General features: G+C 40.4%; 1 protein-coding gene across 5 annotated transcripts in view; it reads left to right on the top strand.

The window, feature by feature from the left end:
• The window catches only part of CEP126 (centrosomal protein 126), a 103,992-nt gene extending 85,899 nt beyond the window's left edge, over window positions 1-18,093 (top strand). For 3 of the 5 annotated variants that reach the window (XM_049614385.1, XM_049614394.1, XM_049614404.1), the window contains exons 8-9: window positions 6,524-6,588; window positions 16,501-16,938. In XM_049614385.1, the coding sequence (XP_049470342.1) occupies window positions 6,524-6,588; window positions 16,501-16,563 (128 nt within the window). In that variant the 3' untranslated portion in view covers window positions 16,564-16,938. Of the gene's footprint in view, window positions 1-6,523; window positions 6,589-16,500; window positions 16,939-17,478 lie in introns of those variants that run through there. The other 2 variants (XM_049614369.1, XM_049614378.1) reach the window with 2 other exon arrangements.
• The last annotated feature ends 8,011 nt before the right edge of the window (window positions 18,094-26,104 follow it).

The raw sequence follows: 26,104 nt of genomic DNA, 5'->3' as shown, positions 1-26,104 counted from the left end.
TTAGAACACGTACAAGAGGGACTCATATTGGGGCACCTGGGTGGCTCAGTCAGTTGGGCTCTGTGCTGTCAGTGTGGAGCCTGCTTGGGATTCGCTCTTTCCCTCTCTCCCCCTCCCCAACTCACACTGTCTCTGTCTCTGTCAAAATAAATGAATAAACTTTAAAAAAAAGAAGAAGGACTCATATTCACAGTATATAAATAGGGGCGCCTGGGTGGCTCAGTTGGGGTTGAGCCTCCGGCTCTTGATTTCCACTCAGGTCACGATCCCAGGGTCGTGTGTTGGACTCTGTGCTGGGCATGGAGCATAGAGAGGCTCGCTCTCTCTCTCTCTCTCTCTGCCCCTCCCCCACCTCTCTCCCATCTCTCTCAAAATAAATAATCACTTTTTTTTTAAAGCAATGGAATACAGTTACATATTCCTCAGAAAGACACAGGTTTAACAGTGGGGGATGCCAGGCCTTGGTAATGGTGTGCAGCAGTGGGAGCCCCTCCCGCAGTGCCTTTGGGGTGTGAGTGGGTGCAGTCTCTTGAGGAAATGTCCTGCCATCATCGGATAGGTTGAACATGAACAGACCCTACAAGCCAGTAATTTCCCTTCCAGATACATGCCCTCGAGAGAAGCCTGCACGTGTGCATCAGGAGACATGCAGAAGTATACAGAGATCACCATTGTTTTTAAAAGCCCCAAACTGAAAACACCTAAATGTGGAATATCCATGTGCCGCTGTTCAGCAAGGAAAATGAACAACCTGCAGCTACACACATCATCATAGATGATTCTAAACAATATAATTTGGGGCAAAATAAGGCAAATCACAGCACAAGCGCAACAAGTCAGGAGGAGTTAAGATGACAGATGAGTGAGGTGACCCTGGACTTGTCCCTCAAACTCGGCTAGATCAACATCAAACCATTGTGAACACCTAGGAAATCGATCTGAGGATTCACACAATGATCTGCATAGTTTGAGGGAGAGAACGCAGCAGGTGCATGGTGCTGAGAGGTGAACTGGGGGGGGCGAGAAGAGCCGGGGTACCTCGGAGGGGAGGGAGTCGTTTTTGCCGAGAGGAGAAAGGGGGAGAGAGCAGCACCTCGAGTTTTTTCAGGAAAGCACTTCCCCCCAAAAGCAGCTAGAGAGAAAGAATGAAAACATGCTCTGGAGACTGGACAAGAAAATGTTCCCCAGAACCATTGATGGGGGAAAAAGGAGAGGGTTTCAATACCACTAGGTTTTTATAAACAACAGTGTGCCAAGTGTGACGTTTCAGAGGTCAGCACCTCGGAAATAAAGCTTTAAAAAAAAACCATTAATAATAGTAGGAGGCTTTAATACCCCACTCACAGCAATTGACAGATGATCTAAGCAGACACTCAACAAGGAAACAATGGCTTTGAATGACACCCTGGACAAGATGGACTTAACAAAAATATTCAGAATATTTCATCATAAAACAGCAGAATATACATTCTTTTCGAGGGCACATGGGACATTCTCCAGAACAGATCACACACTGGGTGACAAATCAGCCCTCAACAAGTACAAAAAGATGGCGATTTTACCATACATATTTTCAGATCACAACAATGTGAAACTTGAAGTCAACCACAAGAAAAAGGTTGGAAAGCCCTCAAACCCATGGAGGTTAAAGAACATCCCACTAAAGAATGAATGGGTTAACCAGGAAATTAAAGAAGAAATTTAAAAAATACATGGAAGAAAATGAAAATGAAAACACAACAGTCCAAAACCTAGCAAAGGCAGTCCTAAGAGGGAAGTATATTGCAATCCAGGCCTATCTCAAGAAGCTAGAAAGGTCCAAAATACACAACCTAAACTTACACCTAAAGGAGATAGAAAAGGAATGGCAAATAAAGCCAAAAGCCAGCAGAAAAAGGGAACTAATAAAGATTAGAGCAGAAATAAATGACACACAAACAAACAAAAAACAGTAGAACAGATCAATGAAACTAAGAGCTGGTTCTTTGAAAGAATTAACAAAATTGGTAAACCACTAGCCAGACTTATCAAAAAGAAAAGAGAAAGGATCCAAATAGATAAAATCACAAATGAAAGAGGAGAGATGACCACCAACACCACAGAAATACAATCATAAGAGAATACTACGAAAATTTATATGCCAACCAACTGAGCAATCAGGAAGAAATGGACAAATTCCTAGAAACTCACAAACTATCAAAACTGAAACGAAGAAATACAAAATTTGAACAGACCCATAACCAGCAAAGAAATTGAAAAGGAAAACTTTGAAACTCATTCTGTGAAGTCAGTATTACCTTGGGGATTCCAAAACCAAGGACCTCACTAAAAAGAATTACAGGCCAGTATCCCTGATGAACATGAATGCAAAAGTTCTCAACAATATATTAGCAAACCAAAGTCAGTACATTAAAAGAATTATTCACCATGAGCAAGTGGAATTTATTCCTTGGCTACAGCACTGGTTCAATATTTGCAAATCAATCAATGTGATACATGACTATAATAAAAGAAAGGATAAGAACCATATGATCCCATCAATAGTTGCAGAAAGAGCATTTGACAAAATACAGCATCCATTCCTGATAAAAATCCTCAAAAAGGAGGGATAGGTGGACCTCAAGATCATAAAAACCATATACAAAAGACCCACAGCTAATCTCCTTAATGGGATAAAACTGAGAGCCTTTCCCCTATGATCAGGAATAAGACAAGGATGTCCACTCTCACCATTACTATTTAACATAGTACTGGAAGTCTTAGCCTCAGCAATCTGACAACAAAAAGAAAAAGCATGCTAATCAGCATGGAAAAAGTCAAACTCACTATTTGCAGATGACATGATACTCTGTGTGGAAAACCCAAGAGACTCCACCAAAAAGGTGCTAGAATTAACATATAAGTTCAGCAAAGTCACAGGATATAAAATCAGTGTGCAGAAATCTCTTGCATTTCTCACCAATAATGAAGCAGCAGAAAAAGTAATCAAGGAATTGATCCCATTTGCAATTGCACCAAAAACAATAAGATACCTACAAATAAACCTAACTAAAGCAGTAGAAGATAAAGAGGCGCCTGGGTGGCTCAGTCGGTTAAGTGTCCGTGGTTCAGTCAGTTAAGCATCCATCTTCGGCTAAGGTCACGATTTCACTGTTCATGGGCTCAAGCCCCACATCGGTCTCTGTGCTGACAGCTCAGCGCCTGGAGCCTTCTTCGGATTCTGTGTCTCCCTCTCTCTCTGCCCCTCCCCCACTCATGCTATGTCTTTGTGTCTCAAAAATAAATAGACATTAAAAAAATTTGTTTAATAAAAATAAAACATTAAATAAAAACAGAAGTAAAAGATCTATACTCTGAAAACTATAGAAAGCGTAAGAAAGAAATTGAAGTGGACACAAAGAAATGGAAACGCATTTCATGCGCATGGATTGGAAGAACAAGCATTGTTAAAATGTCTATACTACCCAAAGCAATCTGTGTATTTAATGCAGTTCCCATTAAAATACCACCAGTATTTTTCGCAGAGCTAGAACTAACAATCCTAAAATTCGTATGGAACCGCAAAAGATCCTGGATAGCCAGAGCAATCCTGAAAAAGAAAAACTAGAGGCATCACGATTCCTGATTTCAAGCTGTATTACAAAGCTGTAGTCATCAAGACAGTATGGTACTGGCATAAAAACAGACACATAAATCAGTGGAACAGAAGAGAAAACCCAGAAATGGACCCACAACTATATGGTCAACTCATCTTTGACAAAGCAGGAAAGAATATCCAGTGAAATATAGACAATATTTTCAGCAAATAGTGTTGGGAAAACTGGACAGCAACATGCAGAATGAACTGGACCACTTTCTTACATCATATACAAAAATAAATTCAAAATGGATGAAAACCCTAAATGGAAGGCAGGAAACCATCAAAATCCTAGAGAAGGACACAGGCAGCAACCTCTTTGACCTCAGCTGGGACATCTTCTCACTAGACAACATTGCTGAAGGCAGGGGAAACAAAAGCAAACATGAACTATTGGACTTCATCAAGATAAAAACTTCCACACGGTGAAGGAAACAATTAGCAAAACCAAAAGGCACCCTACAGGATGAGAGAAGATACTTGCAAATGAGGTATCTGATAAAGTGTTAGTATCCAAAATCTATGAAGAATTTCTCAAACTCAACACCCAAAAAACTAACAACCTAGTTAAGAAATGGGCAGAAGACATGAATAGACATTTTTCAAAGGGCCATCCAGATGGCTAACAGACATGAAATAATATTCAACATCACTCATCATCAAGGAAATACAAATCAAAACCACAGTGAGATACCATCTCACACCGGTCAGAATGCCTAAATTAACAACACAAGAAACAACACATGTTGGCAAGGATGCGGAGAAAGGGAAACACTCTTGCACCGCTGGTGGGAATGCAAACTGGTGTGGCCACTGTGAAAAACAGTATGACGATTCCTCAAGAAACTAAAAATAAAACTACCCTACGATCCAGCAATTGCACTATTAGGTATTCACCCAAAGGATACAAAAATATAGATTTGAAGATGTACATGCACCCTGATGTTTATAGCAGCATTATCTACAATAACCAAACTATGGAGAGAGCCCAAGTGTCCATCAACTGATGAATGAATAAAGAAGATGGGTGTATATATTCAATGGAATAATACTCAGGCATCAAAGAGAATTAACTCTTGCCATTTGCAGTGATGTGGATGGAACTAGACTGTATTATGCTAAGTGAAATAAGTCAATCAGAGAAAGATAAACAGCATATGATTTCAGTCGTATGTGGAATTTAAGAAACAAAACATGAACATATGGGAAGGTGGAGGGGAGAGAAGAGAGGGAAACAAATCACCAGAGACCCTTAAATATGGAGAACAAACTGAGGGCTGATGGAGGGGAGGTGGGTGGGGGATGGGCTAGATGGGTGATGAGTATTAAGGAGGGCACTTGTGATGAGCACTGGGTGCTATATGTAAGTGATGAATCATTGAATTCTACCCCAGGAAACTATATTGCACTGTAAATGAATCAAAATTTAAATTTAAAAAATAATAAAAATTCAGAATGAAAATCAGGTCAGTTTTACTTATTTGAAGTTCAGAAACAGGTAAAACAAGCAATATGATATGCATGTATACTCATGTGCTATAATTATGCAGACACAAAGCCCATGTAATCGGTCACCTCTGTGGGCAAGGAAAGGAGGTGTAATCCCCAGAGAGGCAGGGAGATGGGAGCTCCGGGAAGTTCCTAAAATAGTGATAATGTGCACATTTCTCAGTCTAGGTCATTACATAGACATTAGCTTCATTATAATTAACTGCAATATGTATATATGCTCTATATGTTTTTTGTGTTAATTTCAAAATTAAAATTTAAGAATAAAATATTAATAAGAGTGCCTGGTGGGCAACTCTTGGTTTTGGCTCAGGTCATGATCTCGAGGTTCATGAGATTGAGCCCCACATTGGGCTCCATGCTGACAGTGTGGAGCCTGCTTGGGATTCTCTCTCTCCCTCTCTCTCTGCATCTCCCCTGCTCATGCACAAGTTCTCCCTCTCTCTCTCTCAAAAATAAATAAACTTTAAATAATAATAATATATTAATAAAAAGCAGGGAGCTACAACCCCAGAAGCAATATATAACTAAGGCTGTAAGATGTCCAATTATGAAGATCAAGAGTAAAAAACTCAGGTCAGTTTTTTTAGAGGGTTTTTTCCTATTAGATACTTTGACATACTTAAATGCTTCACATAAAGGATTCTGCTTGAAGGTTGTTTTTTTTTCTTTTGCCCAGACCCTTGCTTTTATATGGACCAAAGCTTAAGCACTGAAAAGGCATGAGTTGACAAATTATTCAACTTTTATGCCTTAATAGCTAAATAAACATCTCTTCTTTCCTGAGATATCAAAGAATCAAATTTCCCTTTTGTTTTACAAAAGAAGAGGGGCCCCGGGGTGGCTCAGTCAGTTGAGTGTCCGACTTCGGCTTAGGCCATGATCTCATGGTTCATGGGTTCCAGCCCCACATCAAGCTCTGCACTGACAGCACTGAGCCTGCTTGGGATTCTCTCTCTCTCTCTCTCTCTCTCTCTCTCTGCCCCTCCCTCGTTCATGCCCTGGCTCACTCTCTTTCTTGATTGCTCTCTCTCGCTCTCTCAAAATAAATAAATAAACTTTAAAAAGTAATAAAAGTACTGTATTTTTTAAAAAGGAAGTAAAAAAAGATAAGAAAACCCAGCATTTGAAGGAAGATTGTTATAGAATAGTCAAAGTATTAGGAATTTCTTTTTATCAACATTAATTTTATATAATTGTTTTTCATCAAATTACTTCTATTTCCTAACCTAATACAAGTCTAAAGACTGTTTCTGGTGACCAAAGAAGAAAGTCTGTTCCCCACATTGAGTATTTGACACCAGAACTTAACATTTGATTCTTCTCTGTCAGCATACGTAACTGAATTATTTTTGTGTCATGGTATAATTATTTCAGATGTACAAGAAACCATTTGCAAAAATCCATCCATCAAAAATACCTTACGAATAATACCATTTCTGGTAAGTACTTTAAGAAGCTTTTATTTTTCTCATTTTAGGAAATGTCATGATTTTGTGTGTAAGAATCCTGTATTGAAATTAATTTTTCTTGATATTGGCTTTTAGGGAGTTTTTCTCCCAGTCAACTTTCAATGATGAGACGTTTTGTTAGAATCAGCAAATATCCTCTCATTTAAAACAATCAAAATATATAGGACGCCTGGGTGGCTCAATCACTTAGGCATCCGGCTTCAGCTCAGGTCATGATTTCAAGAGTTCTAGCCCCACGTAGAGCTCTGGAACCTGCTTTGGATTCTGTGTCTCCCTCTCTCTGCCTTCTCCTACTTGCACTTACTCTCTTTCTCTGTCTCTCTCAAAAATAAATAAACATTTTTTAAAAATTAAAAAAAAAATCAAAATAATAAGTTTTTTCCAACCAGAGTATTTCATCATCCATGGGAACAGAAACTGATATCATTGCACTACTGATATGTAGTATATGGGTATGTAGTCTAACTGGAAAATTATTGGTTATTTTACCTTGGTAATGATCCCACCCTTGCCCATCTCCCTTTTGTGTTTTCAAAGTTCAAAACTAGACATCATTATTTGGAATTTTGTTTTTGTTTTTTGCCTTGACACTGGATTCTGGTAAAGATACACATATAAGTGGCAATTTAGTGCATTAAGGAATTTTCAGTCTAACAGGGAGAAAGAACACACATGGATAGTGTATACAAATTACCATAATATGAATTAAGACTATGTGAGGCACCTGGACTCTTACTATCCTCAACTTAGGTGTTCGACAAAGAAATGCATTGTTAGAGGGGCACCTGGGCAGCTCAGTCTGTTAAGCGTCCAACTTTGGTTCAGGTCACGATCTCCCAGTTCGTGGGTTCGAGTCCCGCATCGAGCCCTCTGCTGACAGCTCAGAGCCTGGAGCCTGCTTCAGATTCTGTCTCCCTTCTTTCTACCCCTCCATCATTCACACTCTGTCTCTTTCTCTCTCAAAAATAAATAAACATTAAAATTTTTTCTAAAAAAAAAAGAAGTGTTTTCTTAGAGAATTCATTGGATACTTGCTCAATTGTTTTTCATCACATACCCTCAGTTCTGTAATCTTGACAGGAAAAAGTACGACGACACAAGTATACTTCATTTCTTATTATTTGCTCTTACATAAACAAAGTTACACATTTCCTGCCCACATTTTAGATTTTTGCTGTGTCCTGAGTGTGGTAGTAAAGAAGAAGAAAGAGGCTGCCCCTGCCTTCATGAAGCTTCTTGTTTCGGTCTCTGCAAATGGTTCTCAGAAACAGCCTTTTTGGTGTGGCATTGTTGATGCAGTGACTGTTGTACAGGAGTCTTTTGGCAACTGTCACTTTGACTCCTGATCTATTTTCTTCTATAATTTCTATAATTCTCAAAAATTATGTATCTCTCTGGAAACTTCACAACGAGAGTGAAGTTTATATATTAATCCACCATGCTGCATCCCCCACATGTGTGTTTTATTACTGTTTTTTGTGTTTCCCCCCATTCTGTCACTCCTTGTGTTTTCTTCTCCCACAGTGTTTGGTGGTGTTGCTTTGGGTTTTTCCTCTTAGGAAAAGAAATGGACTGGCATATTCACTCCTGTTGAGATACTTGGCTTGAATTTTAAAAGATAATTTTTCATTTTTAAAAATTATTTTTTGGGGGCGCCTGGGTGGCTCAGTCGATTGAGCGGCTGACTTCGGCTCAGGTCATGATCTCACGGTCCATGAGTTCGAGCCCCGCGTCAGGCTCTGCTGACCGCTCAGAGCCTGGAGCCTGTTTCTGATTCTGTGTCTCCCTCTCTCTCTGACCCTCCCCCATTCATGCTCTGTCTCTCTCTGTCTCAAAAATAAATAAACGTTAAAAAAAAATTTTTTTAACTATTTTTTGAAAAATTTTAATGTTTATTCTTTGAGAAGGAGAGAGAGAGAGCACAAGCAGGGGAAGGGCAGAGAGAGGGAGACACAGAATCCGAAGCAGGCTCCAGGCTCTGAGCTATCAGCACAGAGCCCAATGTGGGGCTCAAACTCATGAACCATGAGATCATGACCTGAGCCAAAGTCAGAGGCTTAACTGACTGAGCCACCCAGGTGCCCCTCATTTCTAAAAAGTATTTTAAAAGACTTAAAACCATTTAAATCATTTAAAAACAATTTCTGGGAAGAAGTATAGTGAATTTCTAAAAGTGGGATTTTAGACACTTGTAACATGAGCAAAAGAAATAATTTTGAGCAGGATCTCTCAGGTGGCAGGCAGTCAGCTTCCACCACTCAGAGCAAGTGCTGTTGTAAGATTTCAGAGGAACAAAATTTGGCCCATCCCTTCCTGTATCCCTTCACTGATTGATTAGTCATAATCATCTTAATGGTACTGGCATCTATCCTCTAGTGTACCTGTGAGGGCTTCTAGAGAGAAGAACCAGTGTAAAGTATTTAGAACAGTGCCTGTAACACAACACATGCTAGACACCATTGGGTTGCATTATCATTAGTGCCACTATTGTGATCATCTTATCCATTTACATCGTCTCAAAAAAAAGGTTGCATCGTTTCAGAAAAAGGTAACATTCCTGGAACTACTTAAGTGAAATGCACATGCAAAGCATAACTTCCTTGTAAATAATAGGAATCATAACAATTTGTAACAATTCATAATCCCACCTACCTCTCTTTTTACACTATGAATCTTCCTTCCAGCCAAAGAAATTTAATGCGTTGTCCTTCAAGTCTGCAGTACTCAGTATGCTGTCATGTTCTTCTCATTGTTTGTTCATGTTCACCCCAGCTCCAAACTGCACCAGCTGTACTTTTGCTCTACCTTCCTAATCCAACCTATCTAAGCACCAACTTAATGTCACTTCCCCCATGAATCTCTCCATGACCAATCCAGCTTATGATGACCACATTCTCCTCTGAACTTAATTACTGTAGTACCACTGGTTTTATACTTCTACTCCATAGGTATTTTTGTGGGTTGTCTTTTTACATGAGTGATCTTCTTTGGAACTATATTCTTGAGGCTGTTTTTCCATTTACCTGTCTACTTCATAGAAACTAGCACATACTACATACTTGAAAATATTGGTTGAGACTTTATGATTTTTTTATACCTGGTTTTTAAATATATGATGTACCTTTTTCAGGCTACAATAAAATTAGGTGATGTATTTGAACTGGAAACGTTTTTAATATTCTGAAGCAAGATTTTATGCCCCATAAAATACCACTGTTTTCTTGCAAAGCCCCTTGGTGAATGCTAAATGTCAATTAATACTCTTTAATGGCACCCAAATTTTGTTGAGATATATTTAGAAAGAAGAATGGAAGCACACTTAGGGATTCCTACCACTGAAAAGTACTGTCCCAAATTATTTCACACACGTTATCTTGTTTAATATTCTAAGCGAAGGACATCAAAGAATTTTCTCAAGTCTCACAAATATTCAGTGGCAGAGCCAAGATTCAGTTTCCCAAGTTTCCCCCCAAAACTCTTCTACCTCTTTTAATTCTTACTTCAGTTGATGACACCATTCTCCAGACTTCCCAGACAGAAATGTGTATCTCATCCAGGCTTCTCCTTCTCCCATGCCCACAGGCAATATGTCCTCCTGATAATACACCTCAAATCCATCCACTATCTTCATTCCTACTGTTAGTGCCTTTAAGAATTTATCATGTTTCAGGCGGCAAGGATGGATGAAGCAGAGCAGCGAATCAGCGATATAGAGTACAGACTTATGGAGAATAATGAAGCAGAAAAAAAAGAGGGAGACCAAAGCAAAAAAAGAGCATGATATAAGAATCAGAGAACTCAGTGACTGATTGAAAAGGAATATCATCAGAACCATAGGGGTCCCAGAAGATGAAAAGAGAGAAAAAGGGGTAGAAGGTTTATGGGAGAAAACCATAGCGAAAAAGTTTCTTAACCTAGGGAAAGACGCAGACATCAAAATCCAGGAAGCACAGAGAATTCCCATTAGATTCAACAAAAACCAGTCATCAACAAGGCATATCATAATCATATTCACAAAATACTCAGGCAAGGAAACAATCATGAAAGCGGCAAGGGGAAAAAAGTCCTTAACCTACAAGGAAAGACATATCAGGTTTGCAGCACACCTATCCACAGAAACTTGGCAGGCCAGAAAGGAGTGGCAGGATATATTCAATGTGCTGAATAGGAAAAATATGCAGCCAAGAAATTTTTATCCAACAAGGCTTTCATTCAAAATACAAGGAGAGATACAAAGTTTCCCAGGCAAACAAAAATTAGAGCAGATTCATGACCACTAAACCAGCCCTGCAAGAAATTTTAAGGGGGACTCACTGAAGGGAGAAAAGGCAGAAAAAAACAAAACAAAACAAAACCCAAAGCAACAAATACTGAAAGGACCAGAGAGCACCACCATAAACTCCAACTCTACAAGTAACATCATGGCAATAAATTCATACCTTTCAGTACTCACTCTAAATGTCAATGGACTAAACGCTCCAATCAAAAGACATAGAGTAACAGAATGGATAAGAAAACAAGATCCATCTATATGCTATTTATAAGAGACATATTTTAGACCTAAAGACACCTTCAGATTGAAAGTAAGGGGGTGGAGAACCATCTATTATGGTAATGGTCGCCAAAGAAAGCTGGAGTAGCCATACTTATATCAGACAATCTAGATTTTAAAATAAAGACTGTAACAAGAGATGAAGAAGGGCTTTATATCGTAACTAAGGAGTCTATCCACCAAAAAGATCTAACATTTGTAAACATTTATCCTCCAAACGTGGGACACCCAAATATATAAATCAATCACAAACATAAAGAAACTCATTGATAATAATACCATAATAGTAGGGGACTTCAACACCCCACTTAGAGCAATGGAAAGGTTATCTAAATAGAAAATCAACAAGCAAACAATTGCTTTGAATGATACACTAGACCAGATGGATTTAACAAATATATACAAAACATTTCATCCTAAAGCAGCAGAATACACATTCTTCTCCAGTGCACAAGGAAGATATCTAGAATATCTGGACACTGGGACACAAATCAGCCCTCAACAAGTACAAAAAGATGGATCATACCATGCATATTTTCAGACCACAATGCTATGAAACTCGAAATCAACCACAAGAAAAAATTTGGAAAGATAACAAATACTTGGAGACTAAAGAACATCCTACTAAGGAATGAATGGGCTAACCAAGAAGTTAAAGAGGAAATCAAAAAGTACATGGAAGCCAATGAAAATGACAACACCAAAACCTCTGGGACGCAGCAAAGGCAGTCATAAGAGGGAAGTGTATAGCAATCCAGTCTTTCCTAAAGAAGGAGGAAAGGTCCCAGATACACAACCTAACCTTACACCTTAAAGAGCTGGAAGAAGAACAGCAAATAAAACCCAAAACCAACAGAAGACAGGAAATAATGAAGATTAGAGCAGAAATCAATGCTATCAAAACCAAAAAAAAGAAAAAAAAATCAGTAGGAAAGATCAGTGAAACTAGGAGCTGGTTCTTTGAAAGAATTGACAAAATTGATAAACACCTAACCATTTTGATCAAAAAGATAAAGGAAAGGACCCAAATAAATAAAATCACAAATGAAAGAGGGGAGATCACAACCAACACAGCAGAAATAAAAACAATAAGAGAATATTGTTAGCAATTATACACTAATAAAATGGGCAATCTGGAAGAAATGGACAGACTCCTAGAAACATGTAAACTACCAAAATTGAAACAAGAATAAATAGAAAATTTGAACAGGCCCATAGCCAGTAGAGGAATCGAATTAGTAATCAAAATCTCCCAAAAAACAAGAGTCCAGGGCTGGATGCCATTCCAGGGGAATTCTGCCAAACATTTAAGAAAGAGTTAACACCTATTCTCTTGAAGCTGCTCCAAAAAATAGAAATGGAAGGAAAACTTCCAAATTCCTTCTTCAAGGCCAGCATTTCATTACCCTGATTCCAAAACAGGACAAAGACCCCAATAAAAAAGAGAACTATAGACGAATTTCCCTGATGAACATGGATGCAAAAATCCTCAACAAGATACTAGCTGACCAGATTCAACAATACATTAAAAGAATTATTCACCACAATCAAGTGGGATTTACACCTGAGATGCAGGGCTGGTTCAATATCTGCAAAACAACCACTGTGATACATCAATAAAAGAAAGGATAAGAACCACAAGATTCTCTCAATAGATGCAGAGAAAGCATTTGACAAAATACAACATCCTTTCTTGATAAAAACCCTCAAGAAAGTAGGGATAGAAAGATCATACCTCAAGATCATAAAAGTCATATGTTAAAGACACATCACTAATATCATCCTCAATAGGGAAAAACTGAGAGCTTTCCCCCTAAGGTCAGGAACAAGACAGGGATGTCCACTCTCGCCACTGTTATTCGACATAGTATTGGAAGTCCTAGCCTCAGCAATCAGACAACACAAAGGAATAAAAGGCATCCAGATCAGCCAGGAGGAGGTCAAACTTTCACTCTTCACAGATGACATGATACTCTATATGGAAAGCCCAAAAGATTCCACAAAAAAAAAACTGCTACAACTGATCCATGAATTCAGCAAACTCACAGGATATAAAATCAATGCACAGAAATAAATTGCATTCCTATACACCAATAATGAAGCAACGGAAAGAGAAATCAAGGAATTAATGCCATTTAGAATTGCACCAAGAACCATAAAATACCTAGGAATAAACCTAACCAAAGAGGTGAACATCTACACACTGAAAACTATATAAAGCTTATGAAAGAAATTGAAAAAGACAAAAAATTGAAAAATATTCCATGCTTCTGGGTTGGAAGAACAAATATTGTTAAAATGTCAATACTACCCAAAGCAATCTACGTATTCAATGCAATCTGTATCGAAATAATACCAGCATTCTTCATGGAGCTAGAACAATCAGTCCTAAAATTTGTATGGAAAAAAATTTGTACAGAAAAGACCCCGAATAGCCAAAGCAATCTTGAAAAGGAAAACCAAAGCTGGAGGCATCACAATCCTGGACTTCAAGATGTATTATGAAGCTGTAATCACCCAGACAGTATAATATTGGCACAAAAACAGACACTCAGATAAATGGAACAGAATAGAGAACCCAGAAATGGACCCACAAACATATGGCCAACTAATCTTTGACAAATCAGGGAAGAATATCCAATGAAAAATAGACAATCTCTTCAGCAAATAGTGTCGAGAAAACAGGACGGTGAAGTTCAGAATGAACCTGGACCACTTTCTTACACCATACACAAAAAGAAACTCAAAATGGATGAAAGACCTAAACATAACACAGAAAGCCATCAAAATTCTAGAGAAGAAAGGAGGCAAAAACCTCTTTGACCTTGGCTAGAGCAACTTCTTAACACATCTCCAGAGACAAGGGAAACAAAAGCAAAAATGAACTATTGGGACCTCATCAAGATAAAAACCTTCTGCACAGTGAAGGAAACAATCAGCAAAACTAAAAGGCAACCAATGAAATAGGAGAAGATATTTGCAAACGACATATCATATAAAGGGTTAGTATCCAAAATCTGCAAATAACTGATCAAACTTAACACCCAAAAAACAAATAATCCAGTGAACAAATGGGCAAAAGACATGAATAGACACTTCTCCAAAGAAGACATCCAGATGGCCAACCGACACATGAAAAAATGTTCAACTTCACTCATCATCAGGGAAATACAAATTAAAACCACAATGAGATACTACCTCACACCTGTCAGAATGGTTAACATTAACAACTCAGGCAACAACAGATGTTGGCAAGGATGTAGAGAAAGAGGATCTCTTTTGCACTCCTGGTGGGAATGCAAACTGGTACAGCCACTCTGGAAAACAGTATGGAGGTTCCTCAAAAAATTAAAAATAGAACTACCCTATGACCCAGAAATTGCACTACTAGGTATTTATCCAAGGGATACAGGCGTGCTGTTTCAAACAATAACCAAAGTATGGAAAGAGCCCAGATGTCCATCGATGGATGAACGGATAAAGAAGATGTGATATATATATACAATGGAGTATTACTCAGCAATCAAAAAGAATGAAATCTTGCCATTTGCAACTACGTGGGTAGAACTAGAGGGTATTATGCTAAGCAAAATTAGTCAAAGAAAGACAAGTATCATATGACTCAATTCATATGAGGACTTTAAGATACAAAACAGATGAACATAAGGGAAGGGAAGCAATCATATAAAAACAGGAAGGGATGCAAAACATAAGAGACTTGTAAATATGGAGAGCAAACAGGGTTACTGGAGGGGTTGTGGGAGGGGGGGATGGGCTAAATGGGTAAGGGGCATTCAGGAATCGACTTCTGAAATATTGTTGCACTATATGCCAGCTAACTTGGATGTAAATTTAAAAATATTAATTAATCAAAAATTGGCTTCTATAAATAAAAACATCGAGTAAACATTAAATTTATTCTATAAATAAAAAACATTTTTTAAAAAAAAAGAAGAATGTGTCATGTCTCACCTGAAGAGATGTGATCTGTCCAGGGTATCTTTCACACCATCAGCCCAGAGTAATCTTTGTAAACCAAGAATATGAACATATCACTCTCCTGTGTCAGCACTTACCTGTCACCTAAAAGATGAATTAAAACTCCAGAGAACTGCATTCACGACCTTCCCATCTGCACCTCTGGTTGCTCCCCAGCTTGTAAGTTATATACATTTGAGCGACAGGTAGGTCTCCCTGGAGCTCCCTGTCCTTCCAGGGCCCACACTGCCTTCCCCTCATCCCCTGCCTCACAGGACTTGTCCTCTTACATACTTCTCTCCTACTCATTCTTTCAGGCTTCATTTCACTGCCATTCCCTCTAGGAAGGCTTATTCAGCCCAAGTTTTATCCTGCCAAAGTTTAGAACTTCCTCTTTTTGGCAACCATAGCAGCCTGATTTTTTTCTTTTCATAGAAGTTATCATACTGGTCTCCTTTTTTTCTTTCCTTTCTTTTTTTAATTTTTTTTTTTAATGTTTATTTTTGAGACAGAGCATGAGCAGGGGAGGGGCAGAGAGAGAGGGAGACACAGAATCTGAAGCAATCTCCAGGCTCTGAGCCATCAGCACAGAGCCCAATACAGAGCTGGGACTCACGAACTGTGAGATCATGACCTGAGCTGAAGTCGGCGCTTAACCAACTGAGCCCCCTGGGCGCCCTCTTTTTCTTCATTGAACAGATATTGCCTGGGTTTTCACTGTGTCAGACACACAGTGCCTGTGTGTGAGGGCTGGGACTAGAAAGAGGAAAATACTTTCCTGCCTTCAAGTCTCTTGCGTTCTAATAGAGATGACATGCAAACACTATCCTCTCAGAGGCTTGTCCCAGGGCGTCCTGAAGACACCAGCCATGGCTTTTCAGTGTAAAAACTATGACTCTCAAAAGCAGAATTTTTATTTTGGAATATTTACTTTTTTTTAAATAAATTTTATAAATTTATGAATTTAATGAATTTTTACCTAATGCCCTCTCAAGCAACTTCTTTAACCCAATATATGTTGTTAAACTACACCTAGGGTGTTACATGAGTTGCTGGAGCTTCCCTTAGAAAATAAAATTGCTAAATTGTGACTATTTACACACCAGATTATGATAAAAGGCACCTGCTAATCACCTTTTCCAATAGCAAAGGGTGAAGATTATGAATTATTATCATTGGTATGATGCTTTATGTGAAGTGGTACTCATTATGTTGAGGTTGATGTATATGTAGCACTTGAGAATTTGAATTATGAATTTAGTGTTATTAACATCCATAATCTGTAAGGAGATCCACCTGTGAATCTGCCTATGAATACTACAGTAAAATAGTGTTCTGAAATTATGTTACAGAACAGCCAGCCAAGGGCCAGTCTATCTCCTGATGTCGGATCCAGAGTGCAGAGAAAATACTGATGAAGAATAACAGTAACTATTAAATGGAATCATTATTTTTGATAATCTCCTGTAAATATATCCTAGATTTCTGCATTTGTTAATAATTTAAAATACTATAACCATAAAATAAAGGTAAATCATAACATGGGTAATGGAGATAAATTGACTAGTTTACATTTATGCTACAAGTTTATTATGTATTTTATTGATACATTTTTAGTGAATGGAAATGCTTCATTGTTTTTAATGGGCATGCTTCTGAAAATAAATTCATTATATTTAAAAATACAACAGGATATTTTGTTATTAAAATTATGTATTAGCTATAGTTGTGAAGCTTTGTTTTTCTAAAATTCCTAATAAATTCTATTAAATTTTGGTACAGTGGTGTAAAAAGTTTATGATTTTTTTAAGTCTATTTATTTATTTTGAGGGAGAGAGTGGGGGAGGGGCAGAGAGAGAGAGAGCAAAAGAGAGAATCCCAAGCAGGTTCCAAGCTGTCAGCACAGAGCCGATGTGGGGCTTGAACCCACCAACTGTGAGATCATGACCTGAGCTGAAATCAAGAGTCAGATGCTTAACCGACTAAGCCACCCAGGCATCCCTAAAAAGTTTATGATCAGTCAGTAATATCCCACATATATAGTAAAGCTATTTGTTTAAGACTTTGAAGGATCTCTGTACTTTGGAGTTGTTGCCAAGGGATGTTAAGAAAACCAAAAGAGGGGCAAGGATCTCTCTCTGCCCCTCCCCCGACTCGTGCTCACGCGCTCTCTCTCTGAAAATAAATAAATAAATATTTAAATAAAGAAACAAGAAAACCGGAGAAACCCCTTGTATGATCATGAAACTTCATATGATTATCAAAGTTTTTTCATAGAATTATGATAATCGCATATGTCTTTTTATTTTCAATCAACCTTTCTACTTCAGGCTCTCTTCTGGATTGCTTCAGGCTGAGTTTCTGACCTCTCACACCAGTAAGGCTGACAGCATGGCATTTGTAGAGCATGGTGAGATGGCCAGAGTAAAAATCTCTCGTACCAGGCCTGTCTTACAGGTCCTCAGAGCTTTGCCCTTGGCCCCTGGAGAGAATGTGCGCAAGGTTCCGCCCCCTGAGGCCTCCTGCCCAGCTGGCGGCCTGTTTGCCACCTTTCCCTCAGGGCACCGGTTCCCCCAGCCAGCACCGCACCCTGGGCTCAGCATGCCTTTCCCGTCCCACTGCCATCCACCAGAGTCCCCCCAAACACTGCTGAGGTTGACTTCCTCGAGTGCTTCCTAAGAATCCTCTCTACTACCGCTGGTATAAATTATGTGCCTCCCTGACTGTAGTCACTTGTGTGGACGTACCTCTCTTGTGGATAGAGAGCTCCTGACAGTCAGAGGTGGTCATTCGCATCGGTGGCCTTAGGAATTAAAGCGGGGACCCAGAGGCAAATCAACATAACGAACGTAGGGGAAAATATTCAACCGTTCCCTTTATCAAGCCCCTACTGTGCTAGGTGCTGCTCCAGATATTAGGAACACAATAAAAAACAAAAGTAATTATATTCTTGTCTCATGGAATTTACATTTTAGCAGGGAATACAGATTTTCAACATAAGAATATGCCAGCAGAGTTATAAAGCATGCTGAATGAAAACCCGAGCGCAGTAAGGGGGCACAGTGCTGGCAGGGCGATTTCAGACAACAGGTAGGGTGGCCAGAGAAGGTCTCGGAGAAGGTGACGTTTGCGCAAATATCCACGTAAAGTGAAGGGGGGCCTTGGTGGGAGTGGGAGGAGAGCTCAGCCAGCGGGCAGGAAAGGGGGGTTTTTGTCGCATGTGTCTGGTCCGTGGTCCACATCTAGAAAACAAGGGTCTAGAACATAACCTTAGCTGCACGTTGAACTTACACGGGAAACAAGGTGCGGTTTGGGCATTTCCATTTTTTTAAATCTCCCCAAAAGAATTGTAATAAGCAGACAAGGTTAAGAAACAATGATGTGGGGGCGCCTGGATGGCGCAGTCGGTTAAGCGTCCGACTTCATCCAGGTCACGATCTCGCGGTCCGTGAGTTCGAGCCCCGCGTCAGGCTCTGGGCTGATGGCTCGGAGCCTGGAGCCTGTTTCCGATTCTGTGTCTCCCTCTCTCTCTGCCCCTCCCCCGTTCATGCTCTGTCTCTCTCTGTCCCAAAAATAAATAAAAAACGTTGAAAAAAAAAATTAAAAAGAAACAATGATGTGGAAGCAACAATGAGAAACCAGAAGGTCACCCCCCTTCCTGCTCTCCCAGCGGCTTTGTTGTCCCCAGCCCAGACATGCACATGTGAGTGGGCGTTGGTACATCAGTGTGAGGACACTGTGACTTCAAGCTCTGTGAACACAGGGACACAAATGACATTCTGCATTTTGAAAAAACCTTCAGACTTCACCGAAAGAATGCTGTTAAGAGAATGAAGAGGAGAGAAGAGCCTCCCGGGCCTGGAGGAGACAGAGAGCAGGTGGCAAACACCATCCTTCCTGGGTCCCTACCCGGAGGCCCCGGCCCTTTGGTCGTTACTCCATTCAACAAGCCCACCCGGAGCCCCTGCTCCGGCCCTCAGAGCTTCCTTGTATTCAGGATTGATCTAGGAAGAGGTTCAAATAGAGAACTCTAAATACAGATGCAAATAAATTAGAATTTATAACTGTGCTCTCAAATCTGAATTGTTAATGAAATTATAAAATGGACATTCCCAAAATGGGCATTTTACCTCCTCGGGTGAAGGTAGTGATGAAAACAGCACGAGGTGGAGGTGAGTGGTCCTGGGAGAATAAGGCAGGATTCACTGCACATGTGGGTGTTTGACAAGCAGGCCTGTTGGCAGCCGCGGGGCTTGGGCGGCTATGCCTATGTGCATTTCTTCCCTCGCGTTTCCAGAAGTGAGAAGACAGGACTCAGTCCCAGGGACAAGGGATGCTTCAGCCAGATCTAAGAGGACTGTTCATGTATTTAGAGAAATACTCCTTTCCCAGGAGTGGTTTTGGCCGAGGGTGCGCATCCAGGAATACCTACCATTACAGTACATGGATTATTATTTGCTCCAGGCAGGCAGCCAAAACACATATTCTCCTCTCCCTTTACAGGTTAGAGTTCAGAGACTCAGAGACGTTACTCCCATCCAGAGTCACACAGCTGGCCGGTGGCAGATTGAGATTCAAACCCAGGTCTGTCTGGCTGCAGCGCCCATGTTCTTTCTGCTACATATGGCGGCTCCTGGATGAAATAAGGGAGAAGAGAAAAACGAAAAAACAAAGATTGGGGCGCCTGGGGGGCTCGATCAGGTAAGCGTCCGACTTCAGCTCAGGTCATGATCACACGGTTGGTGAGTTCGACCCCCGCGTCAGGCTCTGTGCTGATGGCTCAGCGCCTGGAGCCTGCTTCCGATTCTGTGTCTCCCTCTCTCTCTGCCCCTCCCCGGCTTGCACTCTGTCTGTCTCAAAAATAAATACGCATTTAACAAAAGAAAAAAAAGAAGAAAAGGAAAAATGAAGATCAATGGGAAGACATGACTGAAAGAGAAAACATTTTGTACTTTCCTATTTTTGGGGGTAGAAGCATAGGTTTCAGGAAGGCAACAGAAAATTTCAGGCTCAGGTTTTAAAAAATAGAAACCTGCATGTCACTTCTAGCAAATAATTGGGGCATTTTTTTATGCTATCAAGATACAATTTTGTGAATTGGGATTTTTTTTAAATTTTTTAACATTTTTATTCATTTCTTGAGAGACAGACAGAGTGCAAGCAGGGGAGGGGCAGAAAGAGAGGGAGACACAGAATCTGAAGCAGGCTCCAGGCTCCGAGCTGTCAGCACAGAGCCCAACCCAGGGCTCAAACCCACAGCCATGAGATTGTGACCTGAGCTAAAGTCGAACGCTCCACCAAATGAGCCACCCAGGCGCCCCTAATTGGGATATCATTTTTAAAGGGCATTCCCGTGGGGCAAGCAAGCCAAAGAGCTGTGCCGTGTTTTTTGTGAAGCATTCCAAGCACCTCAAACTCTATTTTATTAATTAAAAAGAAAGGCAAGAAAGCATAGTCACGTGCTGCTGTAGCCACACTGAGCAGCAAGCTGTGTGCCAAGCCAGTGTCATGGTTAATAATCCCCAACCCTAGTACCTGTTATCTGCATACCAAAGGATGTCTCTACAAACAAAGGATAGTTGAAAATAGTTTTAAAGATTTGTTAAAATCTGGTCAGTCTGGGCCAAACAAGTTTATCTGGTGAGCTTGTAAAGCAGGACAGGGTATTTATTTTACTAGTGCTTGTATGTTACAGCATCGTCCTTCTGTGAGACTGTGGTGTGACCAGAGTCCCTATGCAATACCAGCCCTAAATCCTCCAGATTTAGGTGCCAGAATTTTCGCAGATCCAGAGAGGGCTCACTGACAGTGACAAAAGTAGATCAAGATTCGTTATCAGTTATAGTGAAAGAGAATAGCCTTTTGCGTGCTAAAAGTGACGACAGTGATGATGGGGTTATATATATGTAACATTTTAAAATATAAGAAAGCAAAATGCCTATATACTGAGTTTTAAGCCTTCAGGAAGAAAAGGATCCTCTTTCAAATTGAGAAGATAAGTTCAGAGGAAATCAAAGGAAATGCCAGTTCTATCAGTGAATAAACCTGTAAGACTCATTACAAGAGACAATAATCTTTTGGGCAAAGGATATCAAAAAATCAAAAGAAAAGTTTGGAAACATTTGTGAAAGGCAGAACTTCTAATAACTGTTAAGAGAAATTTAGATTCATCTTTAAAATTGGTGGCACACCTGGGTGACTCAGTTGGTTCAGCCTCTGACTCTTCATCTCATCTCGGATCTTGACCTCTGGGTCATGAGTTCAAGCCCCACATTGGGCTCCATGCTGGGCATGAAGCTACTTAAAAAAATTAAAATGAAGTAAGATAATTTTTTAATTAAACAAAAAGGAAAGCCACACAATTGTTGCAAACAGGATCCACAAATGAATCTTAACATTAGCTTCAACGTTTAAGGAGAAATAAGACCTTTGGATAGCCTCAAAGTATCTCCCTCAAAATATCTATTAATTACAAAGAGAAAAAAGTCATTTTACAGTAGGGACACCTGGCAGATATCACTTGACTGTAAGTAATCAAGGTCATAATTACCAGTAAAAAACGTTGAAATCACGTTGTGACCCCTGACATAATGTGTTGAAAAAGGTGTAACTTCAATCAAGGAGAAAACAAACCGTCACACAAACTCAAATTCAGAGACATTCTACAAAATGCCTGACGGGTACTTTCTAAAAGTGTCAAGGTCATGAAAGAAAAGGAGTAACAGAGGAACTGTCACAGATGAGCAGATACTAAAGGACATAAAATATAATATGATCCCTTGCATCGGACACTGGAACAGAGTAAGGACAGTAGTGGAAAAACTGGTGAAATCCTAAGAAAATCTGTAGTGTAGTTAACAGTCTTACGAAAATGTTTGTTTCTAAGTTTTGATAACTCTGACATGGTTATGTAAGAGGTCAACATTGGGGGAAGCTGGAAACAGGTATATAGGAACTCTGTACTACTATTACAAGTCTTCTGTAATCCCTGCACCCAACGTGGGGCCGGAACTCACGACTCCAAGATCAAGAGTCACACACTCTACTGACTGAGTCAGCCAGGTGCCCCAAAAAGTTAAAATTTTTAAAGCTCTAAAAATGTTTAAAATCTTGGGCTGTACCTTATGTTGCAATTTTTGGTTCATAACAAATACCACTGTAATTATATAAAACATTAAAACATACCCTTAGTAGTTTCTTAAAAATGTATGAAGCACTTATATATAGATGCCATTTTGATATGGATTATACAGAGTAACGTCCACACCCACAGGAATTAATAATCTAGACAATCCATTTGAAAGCCACATGCCAAGCCAACACCGGGGATATGGAAGGAGAGCGATGTCACTGTTGCCACGGTAGAAGAGCCGCAAAGTGCTTGACAGCCGGGCAGTGCTGCCCCTCCAGGCACAGCCAGGGTGACACCTGCGTGGATGTGGACACTGATGTCGGCTCGAGGCTCCTGGAGTGCCGGGGCTGTGGTGTCCTATAGAGTGAGGTTTCCCTCACCTCCCCAAGATTCTCATGCTCACAAGCCCTCTGTTGTCACTGGCACACGTCTCATCAAAATGAAAACCTAAGCCCTTTTACTGCCATGGGAGGGGAAACATCCATTAGGTATGGGTTACTTGAAAGAAAACAAAAAGCCTGCATGCCAAGAAAAATGACTTTGTCTTGCAATAAAGAACCGTATCCTGTAATAACAGCTAACAGTTTTTGAAAGCTTATAATGTCAGACCTTGTGCAACGCCGTGCGTATGCAGGACCTCATCCCGTCCTAGCAATGCAGTGAGGTACATGCTGTCGGGTCCAGACCCCAGATGAAAGAACTAAGGTGAAGTGAGGTTGAGTAACATGCCCAAGGTCACAACACTCCAAGAATGTTTTGAAGTGTAATTTCATGTCTATCATGATCAGTTGTAAAAGTAGGTCAAGGAGTATTAAACGGCTTTGAGATCTTTTTTTAATTAATGTGATATACCGCCCTCTAGTGGTTACAAAACTTTCTGTCACAGTCAATGCCAGTAGCTTTCACTCTAAAAATTCTGGTTCACTCATATGTGGAATTTAAGAAACAAAACAGATGATCATAGGGGAAGGGAAAGACAAATAAGATAAAAACAGGGAAGCAAACCATAAGAGACTCTTAATGATGGAGAACAAACAGGATCGCTGGAGGGGAAGTGCGTGGGGGATGGGCTAGATAGATGGGTGATGGGCATTAAGGAGGGCACTGGTTAGGATGAGCACTGGGTGTTGTATGGAAGTGATGAATCACTGAATTCTACCCCTGAAACCAACATTGCACTCTATGTTAGCTAGAATTTAAATAAAAATTTCAAAAGAAAAAAATCAGTCATCTCTGACATTTATTTATTTTAATTTATTGTTACAGACTATGGTTCATGACATAATTCATTCTGAAAGTAGATTATGATCTAACTTTTTCTCAAATAGTAAGTTGAGTTAGTTTAATAATACAAACAATAGAAATGAAACAAAATGCCCCATGTACTAATACTAATAATCAAACCAAGTAAATATATTTTCTAATTTATATGCATTTTGCATGTATTATCTCAAACAAGTGTCTACTACAAACCTCTCTACTTTTATTCTTCAGAGTTAGATCCTTGAATTTCCTCAAGGATGACAAGATGTATATATGTAGTAAAGCTTATTGTTATAATAGGAAAATGTAATAAAACGCTCTATGTGATGATAGGAAAATTGATAAATTACATACATTCATATGATAACTATCATGCAACCATTAAAATCGTGTTTTTAAAGAATACCTAATGGAGTAGAGAAATAGCAGTGACCCGTTACGAAGTGGGAGGAGAGGGTGTGGAGTAAGTGTGCCGTGTCTGAACCCTGGGAGGGGACAGGACAGGCCAACATGGAGAAAGCCAGAAAATTCATGCAACCGAGTGTTTGCAGTAGTGGTAGCAGGATTTCAGGGGATTTTTATTTAACGTAATAACTTTTTACATATTTCTCATACTATCTGTTTTGTGTGCATTTATTACCTTTTTTTATCAGATAAGGTCCAAAAAACTTAAAAGCACATGAGATTGTCTCCCCTGGTCAAAGTGAACACAGGAGCGGAGAAAGCGGCCCGCAAAGTCTTACCGTCCGGTTTTCCTGTGAGGCTGAGTTACCACCCGTGAACCAGAATTTCCACGCCAGAGGCTGAGTGTGCTGATCACGAAGGCATCTTCTAAGGCGTCTAAAGCAATATTTCTGAGCCCAAACGCAACACTCTCACAACCACTGCCTATCACGTCCGGAGAACTTCAAAGTACGAAAGAACTTTACACATCATCTACTCCAAACGCCTCGGGTCAGCAATGAAATCCAGGCGTTGGATTTAACATTGGTTAAAACGTTGACATCTAGGATTCTAATGTTCGTGGAAATTAAACTAGTATTTTGCCTTTTGGTTTCTAAATTCCAGCAAAGAAAGAAAAGAAAAACGTATTTATCCACAGAAAAGTTATCGCGTTTATTGGAAATTGGTTCAAAGCGATGTGGTTTCCTTCTGTACGTATTCAGGCAATACAATTATACTGAATACCTCTCAAATCCTCTCTCTCTGCCTGGGACGTCAGACTCAAGAGGGAACATGTACAACAAACGAAGAGCCCGAAGAGTACAACAAACGAAGGGCTGGGAAACGAGCGATTGCAGCAAAGTGTGACAAATGTTCCCCCAGGAGTGACCCGGGTTCTAACTCCCCTCAGCTGTGGCTCCGGAAGAGGGGCCTGAAGGAGCGTTAGACCAGCCAGGCGGGAGAAGGAAGGAGGGGTGAGCTCAGGCATCAGAAACGGCGAGTGTCAACACACACCCATAAATCCCCGAGTCAGACCGCGGAGGGGGTTCCGGAGGAGGAGAGCCACGGAGCACACTCTCACCTCTGCTCCTTCCTGAGCCCGACTTAACAGGACGGGACCCAGGAGAGGGTGACGGCCAGACACCCCGAGGGGGACAGCAGCGACCCTCTGAAGGCCGGGAAGCGGTGGTCAATTGCTAACGGACCCAGTGGCCCAGGAGGCTAGACCCTGGGCCGGCGGGAGGCCCTGACAGCCGCTCGGCCTGCACAAGCACCGGGAAGCCGGTCTAGAGGACAACAGGTAACTCTGGAACTGGAGGGGGAGTAAAATGAGGTTGAAACAGGGTTAGTTAAGTCTGTTTAAGAAGCAGTTAGACCCCACATCCGGCATCCCCTACCATAGAGCTGGGCGACCCCTTCTCTGACCAAAGTCGAAACATGTAAGAAACGAAAGGAGAACTTTGTTTAACCTGCGAAAGGGCAGTTGGTGGTCACTGTGACGCTCTGACAAGACCCCTTCGGCCGAGGCATCTTGGGCCAGCTGGTGTCAATGCTTTCGGGCCCAGAGACACCCCCGCGGGTCACGCTCGGTCCCTGAGGGCAGCCTCAGCCCTTCCAGGCCCCTATGCTTCAAGATAGGACAATCCTTTTTTGTTTTTATTTTTGTTTTTGTTTTTATTTAAATTCTAGTTGGCGAGCATACAGTGTAGTATTGGTTTCAGGAGCAGAAATCAGTGATTCATCACTTCCATCCAACACCCAGTGCTCATCCCAACAGGTGCCCCTCCTTCATGCCCGTCGCCCATCTAGCCCATCCCCCCACTCACCTCCCTCTAGCAACGGTCAGTTCTCTTTATTTAAGAGTCTCTTATGGTTTGTGTCTCTCTCTCTGTTTTCATCTGGTTTTTCCTTCCCTTCTATGTTCATCTGTTGTGTTTCTTAAATTCCACATATGAGTGAAATCATATATTTGTCTTTCTCAGACTTATTTTGCTTAGCATAATACATTCTAGTTTCAACCACATTGCTGCAAATGGCAAGATTTCATTCTTTTTGATCGCCGAGTAATATCCCATTTTATATATATACCACATCTTCTGTATCCATTCATCAGTTGA

The sequence above is a fragment of the Panthera uncia genome, chromosome D1, assembly GCF_023721935.1.
Source record: "Panthera uncia isolate 11264 chromosome D1, Puncia_PCG_1.0, whole genome shotgun sequence".
NCBI lineage: Eukaryota > Metazoa > Chordata > Mammalia > Carnivora > Felidae > Panthera > Panthera uncia.
The sequence above is the reverse complement of the archived record's forward strand: the minus strand, read 5'-3'. Positions and strand labels throughout refer to the sequence as shown.